Below are 24,515 nucleotides of genomic sequence, written 5' to 3' on the forward strand. Positions count from 1 at the left end.
TTTCAGACAAGCCCTGCCACACAAACTGTATAGGACAAGAATATGAGAATGGTACAAAGAGAACACTGGGTTATGGCACACAGTGCTGAAAGAAGCAGACAACACAATGCGGTCATGTATTGTTTGATGGGCTGTGTATTTGTGTGTATGGCTATATCGAACACTCTTTCAGTTCAATACACTAGCATGGACATACATACTACAATGCACAATATCTGTACCCCCAGGGTATCAATCTATATTATAAAGTAGTGGAGTAAGTGGAAGATTGAAGCAATTATGTTTCCCAGTATTGTAAGTGAAGGTTTCCTCTTGTTCTGAAGTAGCAGTGTGACTACTTTTATTTAACTATGAGGAGATGGAAGAATATTTATTTGTCCAGATACAACAGATAAACAGTCAACATTTCCTCTATCAAAGTCAACATTTCCTCTATCGAAGTCCTCCACCAAATATGTTATTCAGAATATTTATTTGAGTGTTATGATGACGACTATGAATTGTGTGGTAAGATTAAAATGGAGATCTTACTTTTTTTTTGCATACCAGTTGGAGCCAAAAATTGAAATTGAAATATAAAGCAGTCAGTCATAAAGTAAAATAACGGCAGTAAACACGCTGTCATGTATTCAATCAAAGTGTGTTCTTACCTTACAAGCACATGCACAGTCACTTCTGCTTCTCTGCACTTGTAAAATCATATTTGTGAAGAAAGAAAACAGACTTTCATTTTTGTCAAAGGTAAGGGCACATTTTGATTGATTGAACCTAAGCCACTGTGTTGGTGCCCAGTCAGCCTTAAGTTGAAGATATAGCTCCTGTATATGGGCTACATTTGAGCTTATTTTTTCAGAATAAGTATTGAAAAATACTAATAAGTAAAACTATATCTTGTTTGATGTTGGTAAATGTAAATATAAATATAAAATGTAATCTATAATGATTTGCATTTAAAAAATCAGATTAATTGTTTTCTGTACCGTACTTGCCATCTGAAATATTTTTGCTGATTATTTGCTTATTTTAACATTTTAGATGATTTAATATCAAAAACTTTTTTTTTTTCAATTATAACTCCCAGTTCCTATGACTGTCTTCTGGACGACCCCTTCAAACACGATTGGCCTCAGCTTCCAGAACTTCCCGGAATCAACTACTCAATGGACGAGCAGTGCCGCTTTGATTTTGGCGTTGGATACAAAATCTGTACTTCAGTAAGTACTTTACATTTTATAAATAGATCAAAGATGGCAGAAGAAGAATTTCTAACCACGGTACTTGAGCACAAACCAGCAGTGGTAAAACAGAGCCACTGTTTGTAATATCACGGTGACTTTAGGTCCTGCAAAATTTATCTCTGTTGAAGAATTAATCCAATCCAATTATGGCTGATTCTTTTATAAGAGGGAAGCCTATGAATTATGCTCTTTCAACACAGACATTTTTGTAATTTGATGAACAGGATGTTAAGGTGCTTCACTGAGCAAGATGGACTCCAGGGGCTAATGGAAGGGCCTATTTCCATATTTACAGCACTGGGACAGGATGTGTGTGTGTGTGTGTGTGTGTGTGTGTGTATGTGTGCATGTGTGTGTTTGTGCGTGCATTTGTGTCTTTTCTGCCACCTTCATTTCACATCATGATACCCCTGGACCAGAAACTGTCTATAGCTCTTCTCTGCTATTTCTAAAAACAAAACAAAGCAGTGGCAAGATGATATGATTGTATGGCTAAATGCTGTGCCTTTGTGAAAGCAATAATATCGTTGCATTTACAAACGCTGACACAATGACAAATGAGAGCTAATCACCCTCTATGGGACTCTCCTGTGTGGCCAATTTAAAGTGGATTTGGCAGCCGCTGGGGCTTTATACTGGTCAAAAGAGGTGTGAAACGCGCAGCTGGGATCACGTGGAGATAGAGACAGACAACCGTGTGAGCCGGAGACTACCCCGCGCACGCCTCCACGTCCTGTCATGCTCATTACGAAGGGGTTTCCGGGCTCCCATCGCGCGTCTAACTAACAATCATTTCTCCGCTCACCGCCATTGTAGTGCAGGCCGTTTGAGTGGCAGTTGTGGGGGTTGCCTCACACTGCTACAGTATATTGAATTCAGTATATTGTGTTAATGTTGAACGGCCTCTTCTGTAAAAGGAAACGGAAGAGCCAGATTTGGATCCGCATCTGAAAATCGAGTGCACTAATTCATAATCAGAGTGCTGTTGCGTGTGAACGAGGAGTCTCTAACCTGCTGCCTCGTGGGAAGCGGAACCTCAGGAGGACAGCGTTGTGATGGATACGGTTCTGTCAGTATTTTTTAGTCTGTATCTGTTATATTCAGAGGAGGAGAAGGAGGAGGAAGAGGAGGAGGATGATTCAGAAGTTAAGGCATATACGTACATCCATAGCTTGAGCTCCCTTTTGGGCTGTCTGTTTCCATGTGATCTTCGCCCGGTTGACTTTGATATGACGCAGGTCTTTGCACAAACCCAGAAAGTTGACTTCCACCCTGAACTCCCTTTCACTCTTCTCCTTCCATGGTTACGTCACTGTCAGAGACTTCACGCGTACTGTACACTTCTATTTAACCCAGTCAGCCGAGGCCTGAAAGAATCCTTAACTTTGAAAAGGTTAAAAATTACAAAATGAAAAGTTTGTGCCGTGTAATTGATTCAGAGCTTCGGACATTATTGAGCAAAAGAACATTGAAAATGGCTTTTCTTTGCTGTCTGGAGATATTCAGAGCAAAAGGTGTCCCTGCTGAATTCTAAGAGGGAAAATCTATTAAATCCACATCAGATTCTTCTCGTAAATCCATTCAAAAGGTTGTTATCAGCTGTGAACCGCACTCTAAATGTCATCGGTGTAGGTTAAAGTCACATGAGCATTTTATTAGGTATTTATTATTAGAACTTATTAAGTCTCCTGGTGCTCTAGCCTATCCGCTTAGAGGTTAATGCGTTGTGCATTCAGAAATGCTCTTCTGCATACCACTGCTGTAATGTGTAATTATTTGCTGTCACCTTCCTGTCAGCTTCAACCAGACTGGCCCTTCTCCTCAGATCTCTCTCATTAACAAGGTGTTTCTGCCCAGACAACTGCTGCTCACTGGATGTTATTTGTTTTTCACACCATTCTCTGCAAACTCTAGACACTGTTGTGCATGAAAATCCCAGGAGATCAGCAGTTTCTGAGATATTTAAACCACCCTGTTTGACATCGAAATCACTGAGATCACATTTTCCCCCCATTCTGATGGTTGATGTGAACATTAACTGAAGCTCCTGACCCGTATCTGCCTGATTTTATGCATAGCACTGCTGCCATCCGATTGGCTGATAATGACATGAGTTTATCCTGTAGGCCAGGCTGCACAGTAAGTGCATTATTTCCTGCGGAAATTTAACCTGTTTTTCTCCCTCCCCGTGCAACAGTTTCGTACCTTCGACCCATGCAAGCAGCTGTGGTGCAGTCACCCAGACAACCCCTACTTCTGCAAGACCAAGAAAGGGCCCCCATTGGACGGGACGGAGTGTGCACCTGGGAAAGTAAGTTTGGTGGTGCAGTGGTGCACCGTTGCCTCCCAGGTTTGAATCCAGGAATCTGTGTGGAATCTGCTTGGGTTTCCTCCAGGTTCTTCCCACAGGCTGAAGATATGCGGATTACATTAATTGGAGAGTCTAAATTGCCCCTAGATACCATATGGGTGCGTGAGTGAATGCTTTGTGTATGCCCTGTGAGGGATTGGCGACCTGTCCATGGTGTTTTCCTGCTTCTCACCCAATGCCTGCTGGGACAGGCTATTGAGCAGGAATAAGCGGTTTAGATAATGGATGGATGGATTTTTATGTTTTATGTTTTTTACTGTGTCTCTTGTTAACCAAGACTGTGTTGTGTTCATCAGTGGTGCTACAAGGGCCACTGCATGTGGAAGAACACCAACCAGGTGAAGCTGGATGGAGGCTGGGGGGTCTGGACCAAGTATGGCTCCTGCTCCCGGTCCTGTGGGACAGGGGTGCGCTTCAGGACCCGCCAGTGCAACAACCCTGCGTGAGTCACCCCGAAATCCACCACTCCCCAACCCCTCAAAACCAAACACCCTCACACTGTCATGAAGCACACCTGATGCTCAAAACCAAACACCCTCACACTGTCATGAAGCACACCTGATGCTCAAAACCAAACACCCTCACACTGTCATGAAGCACACCTGGGTCACATACGTGACTGTTTTGGTTTCAAAGACTTTTCTGTCATCGATTGTTCTTACCTGGTGTAATTGAGCTGACTAGAAGGTGGGACTTGTGCTTTCTGAGAGTGTTTCATAGGTTCTAATACACCTGACAAGCTCAGTAAAGCATAGAAGTGTATTTGAATCCAAAACAATTACGTATTTGAACCAAGTAGGAACTTTCAGGAACTTTTTTGTTCATTCACATATACTGTACACCCACATGACTCTTCAACACCTGCAGTAGCAAACTGTTACAGTTGTTGTGTGTTGAAACACACACTGGACATTCCTCCTTGTGGCCAAGAAACAGAACTGCATTTTCATTTTGACTGTAAGAGTGCTCCTAGCTTCAGATCACATTCATACTAAAGCAAGATCCATGTTGGCCAGTTGGGGTTTTGCTGTTACTTCAAAAAGTAATCTGTTAATTAAATATGATATATGAGGACTGCTGAGGCCTAATGAAACAGCACGATAAACATTTATATTATAAACATTCAAGACAACCTTTATTCTGTTCAGAGGCTAGCCTCCCCAGAAATAAAACCATGCTGCCGTTGCTTGCCAGATAGCCAAATAAGCTCTTGCATATCAAACGCATGGTAATATTCAGGCTCTCTCAGTCACTTGCTCTGTGATAGCAGCAATTGGTCAGAAATCTACGGTACATGAATTTGAGAAAATTGCATTACCCCATCACAAATTGACGAAGAGGTGCAATTTGAGGAACCGGAAATTGTGCTAGAATCCCCCCCAGTTTGTGTAACAACGTGCAACCCCCCCACCCCCTCAATCAATATGCAGCAATTTAGTACTCTCAAATTGCCTGCTGTGTGTATACCAAGAACTGAAAGGAAGTCAATGCATGAACGGCAGTGACTCTCAGACCTCACAGTGTCTAGCATCGTGCTGTAATGAACACCACATTGGCAGGAGCGAAATGGACTCCACCTCTGATTGATCAGTGTAATTATGGAAGTGAGACTTTGCTGATGAATTAAGTGTGTCACTGTAGGGGGTTGGAAGTACTTAAAGTGCATTGTGCTGTTGGAAACCAAGTGAACGAGAAGGAAATTAAAACGATTAAAAATGTATTAACTGATACTGTATTCAAGTAAAATAAAATAATAAATAAATAACTTAATGATAATTTTCTTAGCAAAATGTCAGATTAAAAATACATAAAAAGTCTGAGATTGTCTGTGCTGCATCGGTTTGAGAATTGCTGTCATTATGAAGCATTTCCCATTCTCAATAGGTAATAATGTGTTATATTTCAAGATGAAAGATTACAAAATAGTATCTAATATTGGCCCCAGAAGAACGCATTCTATATTTTACGGTTTAACCATACTGAATCATGGAGATAAACATAAACATAAAACTTATAACTGCTGCTCTAGCCTATCCATTCCCCATTCCCCATCCCCATTCTGACATTTGGTCTGAAAAATAGCTGAACCTCTTGACCATATCTGCATGCTTTAATGCATTTAGTTGCTGCCACATGAATGGCTGATTAAATATTTGCATTAACAAGCTGGTGCACAGGTCTACCTAATAAAGCGGTCACAGTGAAAATGTACCTACATTTACACAGCTGAAGGGCATACAGTATTTCACCGAGATTACACTATGTCAGACATAAGTAAAGAAAGCATTATTTTTCCCACTAGGCCTTCAAACGGGGGCCAGGACTGTCCCGGTGTGAACTACGAGTACCAGCTCTGCAACACGGAGGACTGTCCCAAGCACTTTGAGGATTTCCGGGCACAGCAATGCCAGCAGAGGAACTCGCATTTCGAGTTTCTGGGCTCCAAGCACCACTGGCTTCCCTACGAGCACCCAGACAGTGAGACTCAGAGACGGGGGCAGGGGGGGAGGTGGGGTTAGGCAGGTGCGGGCGGCTGGCAGGGAACACTCTGATTTTCGGGGATGTGACGAGCAAGCGGGGGTGTCAGAAGTGATGGATAACTCAGAGAAAATCACTTCGCTACAGCTCCCCTATCTCTGACAGCCGTCAGGGGGAAACCATTAGACCATGAGCTGTAGACTGTTAGACTTTTACATTGTGGACAGTCTAAGTAAAAGGTCTTTGTATGTGTTCGTATTCTTTGTACCGCTTAAGAAGGTGCACAATGATTCATAGGTGCAACCCGCAGACTAAGGCTAGAAGAATATTTCAGGTCTGTTGTAATGCTACATGTCTAATCGCAGCTCAAACGTTAATACATTTAGCACAAAACAAGATTCTGGATGGAAAATGGATATTCCCAGTTTCTGAAGCATTGAATGAAAACATACGGAAAATAATCCATTGGTTTTTTATTATTTATTATAATGACATGCACTGTACAATGCTCACATTCAACTGTAACTTGTCATGTTACATTTTTTTTCCAGCCAATAAAAGATGTCACCTGTACTGCCAATCAAAGGAAAGTGGAGACGTGGCGTACATGAAGCAGTTAGTTCACGACGGAACTCGATGCTCCTACAAGGACCCGTACAGTATCTGCGTGAGGGGAGAATGTGTGGTAAGCAGCTTGCCCTGGTGTAACCAGTCATAAACCTGCTGCTCATAAACTGGTCTCGCTGGGTATGAACTGTTAGCTGATCTACCAGCTACCAGCTGTTTCAAAACATAGCTTGGGCTGGTCAAACAATGTCAAGCTAGGAGTGGTGGCCTGAACTGGTCAACCAGCTAAACCATGTTGAGCTGTCGCTGTTTCAAAACCTTTTTAGCAGGGCAGAGTACCTTGAAACCTTGAAACCTTGAAATCGTTTGTGACTAAGAAGCACAGATCTGGAATCTTTAGAATGGACTCTCAGAAAGCGGCAAAATGAACTGGTTCACCTTTTTAAATAAAAGTCAAAGATTCATTGCACATATTGCTTTTTTTGGCTGAAGAATCATGGTCTTTAGCACAAAGAAACGTTTCCTAGGGCCTATTGGGTAAGGTTTTCACATTGAATACCATATGAACCAGATGCTCTGAATTCAATTTATTTATTGTTAGTGTTATCCACATACCGATCTCTTGAATGAAATAAGACCTTTAAGGACATTTCATCAAAGATAATTACTTCATTAATTAATTACTTAAAATGGTGGCTGTTCGGCATTGTTGTAGACATTAAACTAATACCATTTCATGAATAAATAGCAATGAGTAATATTTTATCGCAGGAAAAGGCTATACATATGGTGAAAGTGCATTATATGGTAAAAGTCAGTCAGATCACAGTTATTTTGTCACTGTGATCCTTGAGGAAGATTGTGTTTTAATGAGGAATATACCTGGGGCAGTCTGTAATGGTGTTTTATCCGTAAAAGTATCCATCTTTCAGCATCTACATATCTTGCTTTGCAGTGCATTTTTATGGAGTAATAGCAATGCTATGGGGTAATTTTGTGGTGGCAAATATCTCAACCTTTAATTAATAATTAAATGGAAGCATTTAATTTAATATTCAGTTGCTATTTGTTTCCATATTTGCACAGCTGCCACGGTTTGAAGGTAAGTTCGCTTAGAAGAAAAATGAGGGGAGGTGGTAGGTAACAGCCAGAGATGAAAAGTCCTGCCAAGTGTTTCTTCCACCCGTGAACTCAGCCAGCTGATTTCATTAATTAGCTCTACCTAATTGTGCTACTAGCAAATTCAGGTGACTGGAACACATTTGTTTACTGTCTGAATCTGGATGGACCATTTTACCCAGGTGTTTGAATCCCTCTCCTCCATTTTGTTTTTGCAGAAGGTGGGCTGCGATAAAGAAATTGGCTCAAACAAAATGGAGGACAAGTGCGGAGTGTGCGGTGGGGACAACTCGCACTGCCGGACCGTCAAAGGGACCTTCACTCGCACTCCCAAGAAAGCTGGTATGCATCTTTCGAAAACAAGCCATTATATTGCTTTTTTCTCCTGCTCTGTTGGTGCACATGAATACAATAACAAGAACATCACTGTAATTTGTTGTATGTTGTGATTGTCTGTAAAGGTAATGCAATTGTGTGTACGTGTGTGTGTGTGTGTGCTCATGCACCCATGTAAATTACTGTTGGAGCATTTGCTTTTTGAATTTATCAGTTGATCAATTTGGCCGGTCTACATTCAATTACATTGAGTGGCATAGTTTTTAACACAAGGGAATCTCTTATTTATAATCAACGAAATAAGTGGCTATATTATTTTCTGCCTGATTTCTGTAGTACTATTACTATGTCTCTGGTGAAAAAAAAAAACTTTTGTGGTATGTAGTTTTTGCATGTTTACTACTCAGCACTTTCTACAATTGATAATGGGTGTGGGTTAATGCAACTTCATTCCAACAACACATAGAATGAACATTCTTACTGTGGTTGTTGCTGCTGATGATAGAGACTTATGCCTGGATGCATTGACTGTAGACTGGCCACATCCCACAATTTATTCAGTTATGTTTGTATTTGAAACCTTAACCTTTTTTTCCAGGACTCTGGGAATCCACCCGCATCAGTAATCACACCATTCCTCCTACCTGCTAATCCTAAGTGTCGAGGCAACACCATCGGGCTTTCTGTTGTTGTCATTAATGTAATTGGGGATACACAGAAGTGATGAAAGTGGTGGGGCGGCCTCAGTTGCCGTCTCTGCTGGGAATGTGTCTCTTACTCATCCATTACTGAGTCATTTCTGAGGCTCGTGGCACAACAGCAGGCAAAGACCTGGAGGGAATCCATGGACAGGATGTTTCACTGTTTTAATATGGGCATGCTTGTCTGTCATAAAATAGTCAAACATCTGTGCTGAATTATATCCCCTGTCCATGTAGCACATCCTGTCAGAATGTCTAATGGACATGCTTTTCCCCCATTTCCTCCTCTGTGACCCCCGGACGGGTCATTAGAGGGAAGGGCTTCACAGCTAGTTACAGGTCATGTCAGACGTTACTAGTGATGTGGGATGTGGAATTTGGTCTCATAGCTAGATGAAAAAAAGAAGAGGTGTGTGTGTGTGTGTGTGTGTGAATGTTTGTGTTTCTTTGTGTGTGGGGTGGTGGTGGGGGGGGGGGGTCTGTGCTTGTGTGTGTGTGTGTGTATGTGTGTGTGTGTGTGTGTAAGTGAATCTGTGTGTGTGTTTGTATATGTCTGTGATTGTGTGTGTGTGAATGTTTGTGTGTGTATGTGTGTGTGTGTTTGTGAGTAAATGTTTATGTTTGTGTGTGTGAGAGTGAATGTGCAGTTGTGTGTGAATGTTTGTGCATGCATGAGTTTGTGTGTGTAAATGTTTATGTTTGTTTGTGAGTGAATGCTTGTGTTTGTGTGTGTGTGAGTAAATATTTGTGAATGTGTGGGCTAATATGTGTGTGTGCATATGTGTGTGTCTGAGTGAATGTTTGTGAATGTGTGGGCTAATGTGTGTGTGTGCTTATGTGTGTGTCTGAGTGAATGTTTGTGAATGTGTGGGCTAATGTGTGTGTGTGCTTATGTGTGTGTCTGAGTGAGTGTTTGTGAATGTGTGGGCTAATGTGTGTGTGTGCTTATGTGTGTGTCTGAGTGAATGTTTGTGAATGTGTGGGCTAATGTGTGTGTGTGCTTATGTGTGTGTCTGAGTGAATGTTTGTGAATGTGTGGGCTAATGTGTGTGTGTGTGGGGGGGGGGGGGGGGGGGGTGGAACAGCTTGTTCCAGCCCTGTTATTACTACATGCACAGAGACTGTAACCCTGCAGTCTGCCCAGGTGCAGCATAATAGAAGTTAGAGGAAATTTTATTTGTCAGAAAAGACACCTGTGTCCAATTTAGATAAGGAGAAATGAAAAGTGAATTGGAAGTTATCCTGAAAGTCTACTTTGTATGTCAGAATATTCTTCTTCTTCTTCTTCTTCTTCTTCTTCTTCTTCTTCTTCTTCTTCTTCTTCTTAGTAGTAGTAGTATTCCATGTGGGTAAATGGCTGACTTATGAGATGAAGAAAGATTAAGAAAGCTTTGTGGAAGGCAATATGGACTCTGTCATTCCCTCCAGGTCAAGCCAGTGCAGACTGCTGCTGCTGTTGTAAACAAACACAAAGTTATCTCTCCACGTGCTGCCCATGAGTCGAGCAGGACGCTGTGTCCTGACGCGCTGCACTAACGCCACAGGAGACTGCCCCGTTGATGACAGTCCTTTTTTCCCCCTGAGTGGAAATTGATTTTATGAAAAGCAAGGCCATTAAAAGCCGGTGGGTTTTCAGAGGCCAGCGATGTCGTGCCGACTTGCACTGACATCGCCGTGACACGCAGTCACACGGCCGGTGATTTCCTTTTGGCAAACGTCTGAGTCTTAACATCACTCTCCTGTTGCTTCACAATAACAAAATACGGTCGCTGGGATGAGTGTGAAAGTGACGGTACTCACCCCTTCTCTCTCTGTTTTTCTCTCTCTCTGTTTTTTCCATTTAATCCACTCACCTCTTTTAACAGGGAAAAAGTTAAGCAAGAGATGCCAAAAGGAAATCCAATTCTCGGAAAACATAACCTGCAAGTATCAAGTTGTTCCCCTGATCTTAAAGGCTTTCCCTCCTCACAGTAATGTTTTCTGTTTCATTGACTGTCTCCAGAGGCCGTGCAATTAGCGGATAATTGAATTCATGTAACGATTAAATAAAAACAAGGAACCAGTCAGAACAGAGTCTGCCATAACCCATGACTGTTTGTGAATCTCTACCCCCGTAGAAGCTTCTGAAACTGGGTTTGTTAATATTAATGATATTTATGAAACAAAACAGCCATTCATGAGGCAGTCAATAAGCTATTTTCAGATAAATCTGTCTTCAAAGCTTTAAGAACCTCGTGAAGCTGAGTACACACACTTGCAGACCAGTGGGGGGCAATATTGGATGCTAATGCCTTTGAAATGTGTGTGTTGTCAGATACGTGCGCATACAGCGACACTTTGAGAACCAGGCCTGGGGGAGAAGCTTCTGCCGGTTTGCTCTCTTTCACCACCCGCTGCCAACAGCGCGGTAAAGATAGACAGAAATACCAGCTTTTCCCCAGCCTGCATTACTTTGGCTGAGTTTCACCAACCAGACAAGAAATTTAGCAATTTAAATGAGTTGCACTTCAGCTGTTTGATATAGCTCAGAATTTGATACGTTATATTTAGATTTTTTACTCAAAACTGGGTCTTGGGGTACATGAGTTAACATTTGCCTACAATTTCACCCTATGAGACAGAGAGCACAGCTCTTGTAAAACAAGAAGACAGATTGCTTTAGACAGACTAGGGAGCCCATCCTCAACGTTTGATTGCTTCACAATCACGCTGACAGAACACACTGACAGTCCGTTCAGGAAAGGATTTTGCATATACACATCTGTCACTCTTTGGTGGACCTCATTCGTTGATATCGAACTGAGAGCCAGGTAGAGGGAGGCGGGCGGGTCTACATTGTAGCCTTGTTTCCTAGTGCAATGATCGGTTAAAATCGGTCAGATGCACGATTGTCACACCTCATTTGGTGTCCTGGCTCAGCAGGCCCTGCGTCTCTCCGTGAGTGAGGTTTCTGTAATCCCTGCTGCTATGCAACTCCATTTGCCTCTCCCTGGATATCGCTAAAGGGGCCTGTCTACAAATAGCATTTTGTTAAACATGATTCCGCCCTTTACAGTGTAAGAACACAAATATGTGATTAGAATTAGATTGCTTACTGCAATTATCTTATCAGCCAATCGTGTGGCTGCAGTGCATAAATTCATGCAGATACGGGTCAGGAGCTTCAGTTAATGTTCACATCAACCATCAGAATGAGGAATAAATGTCATCGAAGTGACTTTTACCGTGGAATGAAGATTTCAGTATCACAGAACCTGCGATCACCTGGGATTTTCAAATGCAACAGTCTCTAGAGTTTGTAGAGAATGGTGCGAAAAACAAAAAAACAGCCAGTGAGCAGCAGTTCTAAGGGCAGAAACACCTTGTTAATGAGAGACGTCAGAGGAGAATGGCCAGACTGGTCAAAGCTGACAGGAAGGTGACAGTAACACAAATAACCACACATTACAACAATGAACACACAATGCATCAAACCTCTTAAGTGGATAGGCTACAGCAGCAAAATAAGTAATAAAAATAAGTCTAATAAATATCGGGTTCAATCTTATTATATACTTCCTGGACCACAATATTTCATGTTTTTGCTCTGCTCTGTTAGCTGTCATCTGCGGCAGAATAAATTATTATGGATATGGATGAAACAGCAACAAGCATCGTGTTAATAATTCATTCTGGTGCTAATGTGAGAACGGTGTGATTCCGGGCTGGAAATGGGTTCGCGGCTCTCGCTATCCCTCGCTCACGCTAGGTGGCATTCGTGTGTACTCACCTGCATAATGAGCACTCGAGGTATAAAGCTCTACTCACCTGCATAATGAGCATACAGTGGAGGTGTACAGCTTTCAGGGCTAAACAGCGATAATCTCTGCACAGCAGGTGCCTCTGCCCACCTTTGCTATTTCCCTAATTACCAGTTTGAGGAAACATTTGTTTTCTGTAGCTGGTAAATAATGCAGAGCCCTATGGCATTCTCTGTTATTAGGATTGGTCTACCCAACGGCAATACATAATTGTTTTGGATTCACATAGTTTTCAACACTTCATTGAGCTTGGCTGGTGTATTGGAACCTATGGAATACTCTCAAAAACTGCAAACCCTACCTTTTGGGCCTCACAGTTGGCTCAAGTGCACCAGGCAAGATTAATCAAGGACAGAGAAGTATGTGTATCTAAAATAATGATGTATTTTACCCAGATCTGGTTCAAGCAATGAGACGATCACTGAATTAAGTGGAAATTTATTATTAAAGTCAATGAAAAAGAGAACATTCTGGAAACAGGAAATAACTAACTGATTTCATTTAAAGGGAAAACAAGAGGAGCATTCTCCTTGCCCAAAGGAGCGCGCAATGTGTATCTGAATGAAACGGAAGATTCTAGAAATATTATTGGTGAGTCTCAGTGAGTTTGCAGAAGTCTGGACATCCATGGAATAGAACAGAAGGTAGCTTTGTGGCTTCAACTTTATTTTACTTTATTTCATTTACATGGTTTGCCCTTTTTAACCTGACCGAAAGGTTATTCATTCAGAGATTTATATAACAGTGACTGCATTGCAATATGCAAAGCAGATTATTGAAACTATTGGTGTCAAAAGGTTAAAATATTGAGCAAAAGCAACATTGCTCATATTATTTCCAGAGAGATCTTTCAAGAGAATTAAACATTGTGACAGTGATTTGCATTGTTCCTGAAAAGTAGTTATTTGTAGAAGCTTACGTGTTCTGTTCCTAATTAGTTGCAGTCGTTACACAGCAATTTTACAAATTGTGAGTATATCGTTGGCTGCTATCACACAATTGCAGTACACAAAGGACACAAAGGAGAACATTCTCTCTGGGTGGTCAGGGATAAACCATGGTTTAAATCTGAATGAAGAACATTTCTGTCAGGTTTTTTTTTTGCACTCTAACTTTCTTTTGCAGGTTTGTATGACCTAGCACAAGGAAAGTTAACATAGATGTGTCTCCCCTCTCAAACCTGTCAGTGTGTAGAGCAAAGCAAGCGCCTTCTAAGTATTAGGGATGTCCACTTCTGCAAGGAAACTGTTTTTTTAACTTTTGCTCACTAACTGCTTCAATTATCTTTCCCAATCTTCTGCTCTCGTCGCTGATGCGCACACATGCAAAGGTTTCCTTAAGATGTTTCTGATCCCGCCAGCTGCTAGACACGTAACCATCCAAGAACATGAGGCTTCTCCTCACTTTCTTGGTAAGTGTTCTTCCGTACTGGATCTGGAGGCCCAAAGCTCATACAACTGTGCATGACCAATTTAACTGTTGTCCAGATGTTTGTGGTTAGGGGATTGTCCAGTTTCTTCATTTTACGTAAAACACACTGTACAGTCGTTTTATGATGACGATTGAGCATGCTTCGAGTATACTGTACTGTTATATTTACAGTATAACTTTTGCCTCAGGTTAGATCTTGAGACATTATACACACTTTTTTGCATCGGCTAATACAACCATTTCAAGTATTGACATGCACTGGCAATATACACTCACTTATTCATGCGATTATATCGGCATGCGTGGCAGAAGTGCAATGCATAAAATCATGCAGATATGGGTCAGGAGCTTCGGTTAATGTTCACATCATCCATCAGAATTGCGAAAAAAAATTTAATCTAAGGCTACAGCAGCAGAAGAAATAAGTAATAAATACCATTTTTATTTTTTGTTTTGTTTTAGTAACCCAATTTCATAATGGTAGCAATGGTTGATATTATGTGCATGAGTACTTTTTCTTGCTTGTGTGGAATGGAAATCTAGATGAAAAAAGACTAATTGCTGCATTCAGTTGTAATTACTGTAAGCTAGAGTCTGTTGTATATCACAGCAGTGCATTTCAGCTTGGCCAATAGACTGAAACTCGATGTTTGCAGAAGCTTTGACTGCTGGGCTGATTTGCGACACAAACCTAGAAACCACATCATCCAGTAGCAAATGACTTTGTGGGCCTGCTTCCTGAACGAGGCTTATGATTAAAGCCATTACCACAATAGTAAATCAGCAGCAATCCGTCTTACTGTACATGTCTGTGTGAATGAGTGAATTCCCAGTTTAGTGTGTGTCGAATAAGACGCGAGTCATTCCACATCCAGTGTAAAAGCAATGGTCTTTTTTTCCCCCAGAATTGTCTTTTTGTGGGGAAATCCGTAGTGCAAAGCAGGCAACAGCAAAAGACTTCAAAAGGCACACTGATGGAAATTAACAGGAAGACAACTCAGTCAATTACAGAGATCTAAAGGCGCAGTACATGAGTGCCATGCAAACCAAGCAGTGGCTGGAAAGTCACGCTCTTCATTAGGGATGTTTCAAATTCCCTGTCAGACCATTTTATCCCTTGGACGGAAAGTGATTACTGCATCCACGTGGGCTCATACTGTATGGGGCACGGTGTCGTACCAATAAGAACACGCTAACACGTACGATAACACCTCAGCTGTGTCCCACCCAGTGCTAATTAACACAATCAGTTGCGGCTTTTATGCTTTTCACATTTCATGCTTCATATCCACACCCAATATGAAATCTTTCAGTATGAAAGGACAAAAAGGGCGGTAATTCGTCTGTCAAACAGACATGACAGGTAGCGCTAACATGCAACTCACTCAAAATGGGTCAGTTATTTCACCATTTCGCAAATATCCATCTCATGTCACAGCAGGAAGGCATGGAAAATCTCATTCCATTTCAGCTTTTTTTTTTTTTTCGCTCAGTTGAGAGTTACTACAATAGAATTGTCTTTTTTCAAGACTATCGCTGTTGGTAGCTTTCTTATACCATTATTTATGCCATTTTGTATTACATTATGATAATCATCTAATTAGGGAAAAAAAACTCATTTTTATTTCATATCCCGAAACCAGTCAGCATGTAGCAACGGGGTCTGAAACTCGTTGCTACAGAGGGAAGTGTTTATGCAGATTTCCATTCCAGTAAATCAATGCTGCCTTAATTTATTCCACTTACATACTCACTCCCAGAATATCAGCAACAGTTGTTATTTAGACAACAAAAATAACACATTCACTCTATATACATTATTTGCAAACCTATAGCCCTAATTCAGCAAATAAATAACATAATTATATATATAATTATATCAAGATCTGAGGCTGACATACACACAGCCCTCTGTGGCACTGAGTTTGAGAACACCGATGTAGTACTTCACCGTCTGAGCTGTCTTAGGACCGACATCACAGGAACTGTTCCGCTTTCCCCTTGTCTGGATGTGCTGTATGTGCACTGTACTGCACATTCACATTCTCAAGTCATGTGTCTCCTTCAGTTTTGCTATTCGAGCAAACCTTCTGCCCTGCTGCTTCATAGACTCTGTAGTAGCATTGTAGATGGTAGAGAACCTGCTTACTGTACCTTTAAAATGCGCCACACCATATTCATCAGATTGTATGCTAAAGGTAACAGTTCAAAGATGAATATTGGCCATTACAGTGACGTGCTGCTACGTTTAGGGGTATAATTCCTTTTGACATTCTGTTCTAAATGAGACTCATGTTCAGCTGCCTTTTATATGGAATCTGGCGGGGCGACCTTGTGAAATGTCAAAGTTTTCATCTCTGAAAGTTACGGGCCTAATAAAACTTTACACATTATGCTATTATATGAAGCGAACAGGGCAGGAGGAATAGGTTGTAACGGTATGAAATTTATTTATTTCAAATCCGCCAATTGGCAGAGATAATCTAACTGGAAATAAATTAACTACTTTGGCTACAGCAAAGGTAGACAGAAAGTGTGATGCTAAGTTACTAAAACAGTTTTATTCCTTATAACTGCAGTTAACGATGCGTCAGAAACGGTGTCCTCTTCCGCATGCATATTGGATTTAAGATTAGTTATTGTGGTGGAGCAAAGCAGGATGGGAAGGGGGAGTCTAATGAACTTTCGATTGCAGCGATCAAGAATCAAGCGACAGGGCATTACATACTGAATGGGAAAGGAGAGGAGGCCAAATCGAGGAGCTTCATCGACCTGGGCGTGGAGTGGGATTACATCATGGAAGACGACATCGAGACGGTCCACACGGACGGGCCTCTCCACGACGCGGTGGTGGTGCTGGTAATTACGCCTCGTTTACATAACGCCGCGTGCCTGCTTCCAACGGTGTTGTGTCTAACCCTTTCAGTCCCAAGCCCAATATGAAGTGGCTCCATTCAAATCCCACCAGGGTTTGTCTTTGCGTTTTAATAGGGGCTCAAAGTAATAGCATAGCAGTCAGTTTGATTGGTTGATTGGTCGAGAGTGCCATATGGAGCAAAAATGGGATTACATTTTTTTTTTAATCTCAGAAGAGCTCTTGGTTCTCAGGCTGGTGGATTTTTAATTAACTGTCGCAATTCAAAACCAAAGAATAAGTGCATCTGAAAGTGAATTGTGGATGATTCCTTACATTGTGAACACAGCTTTGTGTAATCTGCAACTAACCATATTGCATGTATGGTAGGCATAATACGATTATATTTAAACGATGCATTTGATATTCAGCAATAACTTTATTGTATATTCAAAGCAAATCATAAATTGAATTTGTCACATCTTTTGCTTTACATTCTCTTGAAGGACATAATTTGAAGGACGTCAAATTGACGATATTCTCATACAGCTGATTCTAAAAATGTATCCGCCTTTCCTCTACTCATCTCCTCCCCCTCCTTTCCTCCACATCTCCAGAAAGAAAGGAGGATACATTTTCTGAGTATTAGGATGTACCCTATAAATAAATACTTTTGTAACTGCGTCCGCTCCTTGGGAATGAATTTCTGCCTCTTGGGAAGAAAGGAACTCTTTCATATCCGGGCCTTGTGTGCTTGTCTGGAAAGCTGAATTCACCAGACAGCAGTTATTATCACTTTTGATTTCCCTGTCTCTGACGCGTGTTCACTGGGCCCAGCGTTTCAGCCTCAGCAAAGGACAAGCGCGTCAGACCATGAACAGGCGCTCAAAAGGCAAACAGGTCGATCTCTGTCCAAATCAATTATCTTGCATCGGGAGAATTGCTGATAGAAGATCTGTTTATTATTCATAGTAAATATACTATGAATAATATACTGTCCTTCAGGATGCACATGCACTGTTGAGCAGATCTCTTTATTTAAAAAGTGGCGGACGATTCTGTAATAAGTGCATACAGATGGATATAGTCTGCAGAGCAGTGGTCCTCCACCCTGCTACTGGAGATATGACATCCTGTAGGTTTTCATTTCAACCCTAATTTGTTGAAGGAGGTGTGCTGTGTTAGGATTAGAGTGAAAGACTACAGGACAGTAGATCTCCAGGAGCAGGGTTTGGGGAGCACTGCTGGAGAGGTAATTAGGTGAGGAGTTTTGGAGGAGGAGAAGGTGTGATTATCCACCTGTGAGATCTGCCGGGTCTCGGTACTGTTGGAAGAAAAGGCCAGAGAGGAGAGATGATGCTGTAGACTAACCGCTGGGCACTGTGGGAGGTAAGGGTTCTTCAGTTGTTCCCACGAACAGGCAATATGTGCAGGTCAGTGACACTGTGCTCTCAGAGAAGACGAGAGTATTGCCTTCAATTTCTCTTGGGCTTCAGGGTCAGGTGGTTGGAAAATAATTGTGTGTGTGTGTGTGTCCATGTGTGTCTGCACATGTGTGTGCATGGAGTGATACATTATGTATTTGTATTCAGGCCATATTAATTTTTTATTATTTTTATGGTACAGAGTTGGGATACTCTTTTCACACTAAAACATGACTTAAGATGAAGGGAAAAATCCAGATGGGATATTTTCAAAGAATGCTTAATTGGACATATAAGTACATATGTCGTGATTTGATGTTCAGTATGTTTCTTAAAATGATACCTCTTCCCTTAGATTATACCGCAGGACAACGAAACACGGTCTACCCTGATGTACAAGTACATTATACACGAGGACTCGGTGCCAATCAACAACAACAACGTCATCCAGGAGGACACGTACGAGTGGGCGCTAAAGAGCTGGTCCCAGTGCTCACGGCCCTGCGCGGGAGGTAACGGCTTTCGCTAACGGCTAACGGAGTCGTTTCTGTGACGAATCTCCTACTGATGTTCCCCTCCCGTTTGCGTTCGGTTTCAGGGTACCAGTACACCAAGTACGGGTGCCGTAAGAAGGGCGACACGAAGATGGTTCACCGCAGCTACTGTGATGTCAGCAAGAAGCCCAAACCGATCCGCCGGATGTGTAACCTGCAGGACTGCACCCAGCCTCAGTGAGTTTGAGACCATCTTATTCCACGGGTTTCATCTCACCTGCTCACTGACTCATTCACTGACTCATTCACTCACTCAATCACTCACTCACTCACTCACTCACTCAATCACTTTAGCTGGCTGAAGATTCTCCACAAGGGGGAGCTATTAGCACCCAGGTAGCTGAAATGGGTGACACTTTCATGTATTTCTGCTGCTTTTGCCGCATGTTGCCCTCCATGTAGAGTAAACCACTCTTTATTGTTTTAGTACTTCAGCTAAGCTGTAGATATGACCACAGGCAAAGTATCTATTAGTGTGAAGTGCATTCTGTAAGAGTGCTACATAAGAGTGGTGCATCAATGGCACTACATGCACAATGGCCTAGATTTACCATGTAGGACCCCTACAGTTCCAAACCCACTGCCCACTCTACTACTACTTACAGCTCATAACATATAAAAACAGATTGAAAGACTTGACAGACACATCCATAGACTTACAAACTGACCCACTGTGAAACACATCTGTACACAAACAGGTTTGTAAAGAGAAGTACTGAATAATTGAAGGTTTTTGGGGTTGGAGAAAGAGCTGCTCCCCTTGACTCCGTCGTGGTGTGTATGATAGAAGCTGCTCTTTGGTCTGGGTTATATCCGGTGGTACTGTGGCCGGGTGTCCCCCGATGCCGTGAGTTAGAGTCCGTTCTATTTCAACCCATGGGATTCCTCCCGCCTCAACCGCGCCGCATCTGGAGGACCGAGGGTACTGCAGTCTGACTGCTTGAGCTGTACAGTTCTCAGGTGGAGCTACTGCAGCAGCTGCATAAGCGCAGTGAGGTCAGCTGACTAAAAACTAAAACGCAGTTCAGAGGCCCCCCAAAATTCAGGGCGGTTGTGCTCGAGGTAATTATGATTAGGTGTTCTGATTCGAGCAAAGTGAAAGTGGGTGTGTGAGAACGTCTGTTCTCCTCTAATTTCTGTTAGATTACCTGTTTGCAAAGTCTGTGGGTGTGTGTAATGGCCGTCTTCGATAAGCTTTATGGAAAAGAGATTTGGAAGTAAACCGCGGGGTTTCATTTAATTAGACGTGCCAGGCAAACACCCTGCCTAATGCCACAACACGAGACCATTGATTTTCAAACGCTTTGTACATTCACCAAAGACATTTCAGCCTGATTTATATAATCACAGCAGTTATTCTTAAGCTGTGGAGCACAGCTGAATGATGTTACAACCCACAATCCGATCCTGAAAACAACATTTTTTCCTCTAAAACTAGTCAAATGAATCCTATCTCAAGCTTCAACTACTAAGCTTGGATCACTGAGAAGCCATTATTGGTTGATTACCAGGGCCATAAATCACCCACTTTGGTCTTTATTAGCAGTTTCAGAGTCGATCTGGGAGAGAGTGTGAGGGCACTGCTTGGGGCAGTGAAATGCACTGAGCCACATCTCTGCCCACTTTTTTAATAGGTACAGCTCCTCTGATGTGGCCTAGTATGGCGTTTTACCTTCATGCTGAAGCACTATTCAAGTGCGGCTGTCCTCAGAAATCTATTCAAACTGTCCATGACCATCTATCACGCCTCCATTTATAACAACAAGACAACCTCCAAAGACTGGTGGGGGGCAGGAGATTAAAATAATAATACATAAATAAAATGATATATTGTCATAAACGTGCAAAATGCTGCATATAAGCTGCATATATGCTGATGCAATGCTTGCACGGTATGTTTACTCTTGTCGCCTGAAAAATAAACGTACAATAACGGAAATAATGTTTCCTTTCGGCATCAGGCTATATTTTCTTGTGTAGTGAACTGTGTATTTGAGATTTTGGAAGATGGATCCACACATCATGCTCCGGTTATTGTCTATCCATCCGAGCTGATGGCTACGGTGCTCAGGGGTGTGTCCAGAAACAGCGGGATGCGTGCAGTACGTACCAGGTGCCTGCCTCTGATTTGCACGCGATGCTCGGGTTGCCCCTGGGTTGGGGTGCGAGCACCTGGAAAAACGTCACGCTGTTCTGTTCTGTGTCCATGATCTCTACGACTCACGCCATATGAGGAAAACGTTATGCCATAACGTTGCTGAATATTGCGATGACAATATGACTTACGATAACAAACTATTGAAGTGGGCTTGTCTTTCTGTTTTAGATGCACTGCTAACATAGACCCCACTGCCGAGTGTAATATTATGCATGGCACTCTGCTCTGTGCAGACAGACTCAAAGTCAGAGCGATTATCCTCTCCTCTGTGGCCCTGTCTGCCTAATGTGATAATGCGCAGCAGAACAGACACACACCCCAGGTTCTCTTCAGTACATTTCCCCTTGATAGCTTGGGGTTTGTTGAGAGGTGCCATTGGCAAGAGCAGATTAAAGACGTCTATAACAGGTGTCTTCACGGAGCTGATGTTATTTTCTTTCCTGCTATCAAAGTATGTACAATATATGACATATGTAAGTTCCTTTAAAAAGTATTTGTTAAATCTAAGAATTGCACATGTTGTGTCTTAGCGGTGAGAAATGCTCATATTTCAGATTTATTCTGAAGACAGTACACACTTGCATGCATGTGCCGTCAAGGATATTTATGACTTTGTAGGTTTTACCAAGAAATCAAATTTAGCTGGCATCGGGAAGCCAGAATGTCGTAACGCAGAGCCGGGTGGATATTAAAAAGCACTGATTCAAGCCCTGTGGCAATCTAAGATAATATCTCTTCTTATGGGATTCAGTTCCATCTCTTCCCAGCTACTGTAATTCCTTTTTCGATCCAGTGTCAATGCTCAGTTCATTACTGACAGGCACCCGGCTGGGCCAACAGAGATCAGCGCCAACAGAGATCAGTGCCCTCTGATAAGAACACAACGTGCCCAATGTGTGAGAAATGTCTCAGGAATAGTCATGAGAATACGACAGGGATGCAGTGCGGTTACCAGTGATTCACTGCTGGAGGTCATGTCCCAGGGTTCTGGGGTGGCCCTTTCTGTTTCAGCGACTGTGTTTCAGCTGGGCACTTCATACGTGCGCTGACTTCTCAGTTTTCTTTAAAAAAAAAAAAAAATGTCATCAACCCAACAGTTTTATAACTGGGACGTGCATGTCTACCTTCACTGCACATACTCAAAGAGGAAGATGGGTAAGACGGATATCACCAGGCGGGGGTTGAGCTTTGGGGATGGTGTGTGCGATTTTTTGTTTGCAAACAAAAATTTCTGGATTTCCGGTTTGTTGTGCCCCCCGAAGTTGAAGCGAGTTGTTTGTCCTTGTGGTGAGGCGAGATGCAGCTTTGCGGACCTGGCGAGCAGGAGAAGACAGGGTTGCCAGGTTGGCAGATGCTGCTCTGAGCACAGGGCGTTCTTGCTGGATAGACTTGAAGCACAGCTTGGAATAAGTATCTGTAATGGAATAGAGATTGTTGAACAAGCACAGCTGTTTCTCCTAAGGGTGTTTTGCCAGCAGGAGTTGCCTTGCCAACAGAGTGTAAAAGGGCAGTCTAATCAGCTATCTGTGCCATGTTTCCCTGCCACGCGTCTTTTTAAACGACACTTCTGGCTACTATTCTCCTCATAAGCTGCTCTTTTACTTTGCTGGTTTTAATGTAATAAAAAAGGTTGTTTTTGCTGGGATGAGTTCCTGGCTGGTGGCTGAAGTCACTGTTCCATACAGTACTGTGCTCAGAAATCACTGAGAGATCAAAGAGATCAAGGTCTGTCATTCATGCAGATACATCACACTGCTCCTGCAAAGTGAAGGCTGATGAAAGGTACCATACTTGCTGCCCCAATCGATTTTAACTATACATAAATATTATGATTATGACATTGAACAATACTTTTGATAGTTGTAACGCAGTATACACAAAACAAAGTACAGCCATTGAAAACATTTAGTCTCTGAAGCACATCAAGGCGCATAAGAAACAGGAGCCCATTTAAAATGACCGATGGATTATGGCAAGTTTAGTTTAGTTTATTACATTTATATGTCAGGGACCATATACAAAAACATTAATCTCATAGAAGGAGAAGAGATGCATTGTACCAGATTTAGCTATTAGCTCATTTCTGTCTGCTGTCCCTGGGCAGGTTAACACAAACACTAATACAATTAATACAAATACAGGTTCAATATATACAATATACAATACATGCTAAAATCATGGTTAGATCCAAATATACATTCATCATTATACCCAATAATACAACAGCAAAATGATGGGTAATGACCTTCCAAAAGACAATTTTTAGTTGTGAGTCAAGGACAATGGTGATTGAATCAGTGTCGGATCGCCCTCGGAAAGGGGTTCCACCTGAACGGGTCCTGGTGGCTGTAAATTGATCGCCAGCAGTCTGTTTGTGGGCTACGACCACGGTTAATAACCTTGTGTCCTTGCATCAGAGGGACACAGGTCAGAGTATATGTGTAATGGCGTCCGACAAATAGGTCTGTGTCATTTTTCACAGTTCAAAAAACCGCAGTCATATCTGAAGGCGATTGATGCAGTGTATCTCGTGTAGTGGGATTCCTGAGATGCGGTTGATAATCTAGATCTGTGTAGATCTGCTCAACGCACCGCCTCCTCCTCCTCAGTCCTCCTTCGCTGCTGATGACTTTGCTGATTTCTTAGATGAGAAGGTCACAGTCATCCGCAGATCCTTTACAACCACCGCCCCCCTCACTGTGCCCTTCCCCCCCTCTAGGCCCATCCCTTCCTTTTCCACTTTCTCCCCCCTTACAGACTCTGATGTTTCTCAACTCCTGCTCTGCCACCGCCCTACAACCTGTGCCCTTGACCCTATCCCCTCTTCTCTTCTCCAAACTATCACACCTGACATTCTCCCATTTGTCACCTCCCTTGTCAACTCCTCCCTGTCTTCCGGCTGTTTTCCGGCATCCTCCAAGAGGGCCCACATCACTCCGCTGCTAAAAAAGCCTACTCTGGATCCCTCCATCATCCAGAACTACCGCCCGGTATCTCTTCTTCCTTTCTTTCTAAAACTATAGAACAAGCCGCTTCTACTCAACTTTCTTCTTTCTTTTCTAACAACAACCTGCTAGACCCCCATCAGTCTGGCTTCAGATCGGGCCACTCGACAGAGACTGCGCTCCTCTCTGTCAGTGAGTCACTCCATGCCGCACGAGCAGCCTCCCTCTCCTCTGTCCTCATTCTTCTAGATCTCTCTGCTGCCTTCGACACTGTGGATCACTCCATCCTCCTGTCTGCCCTGTCAGCAACGGGCATCTGTTGCACAGCCCTGGACTGGATTGAGTCCTACCTCTCTGGTCGCTCCTTCCAGGTTACCTGGGCTGGTTCGGTATCGACACCTCGGCCCCTCGCCACAGGAGTTCCCCAGGGCTCAGTCCTTGGCCCGCTTCTTTTTTCTCTTTACACTCGCTCCCTTGGCCCTGTGATCACTGCACATGGGCTATCCTACCACTGCTACGCGGACGATACCCAACTCTTC

General features: G+C 42.6%; 1 protein-coding gene across 2 annotated transcripts in view; it reads left to right on the forward strand.

The window, feature by feature from the left end:
• The window catches only part of adamts3 (ADAM metallopeptidase with thrombospondin type 1 motif, 3), a 91,819-nt gene that overhangs the window by 52,179 nt on the left and 15,125 nt on the right, over positions 1–24,515 (forward strand). For both annotated transcript variants that reach the window (XM_061261415.1, XM_061261416.1), the window contains exons 10-19: positions 1,082–1,214; positions 3,436–3,549; positions 3,906–4,051; positions 5,912–6,087; positions 6,639–6,772; positions 7,992–8,115; positions 13,941–14,021; positions 16,737–16,900; positions 18,675–18,831; positions 18,918–19,050. In XM_061261415.1, the coding sequence (XP_061117399.1) occupies positions 1,082–1,214; positions 3,436–3,549; positions 3,906–4,051; positions 5,912–6,087; positions 6,639–6,772; positions 7,992–8,115; positions 13,941–14,021; positions 16,737–16,900; positions 18,675–18,831; positions 18,918–19,050 (1,362 nt within the window). The remainder of the gene's footprint in view (positions 1–1,081; positions 1,215–3,435; positions 3,550–3,905; positions 4,052–5,911; positions 6,088–6,638; positions 6,773–7,991; positions 8,116–13,940; positions 14,022–16,736; positions 16,901–18,674; positions 18,832–18,917; positions 19,051–24,515) is intronic.

This window comes from Conger conger, chromosome 11, assembly GCF_963514075.1.
Source record: "Conger conger chromosome 11, fConCon1.1, whole genome shotgun sequence".
NCBI classification, from domain to species: domain Eukaryota; kingdom Metazoa; phylum Chordata; class Actinopteri; order Anguilliformes; family Congridae; genus Conger; species Conger conger.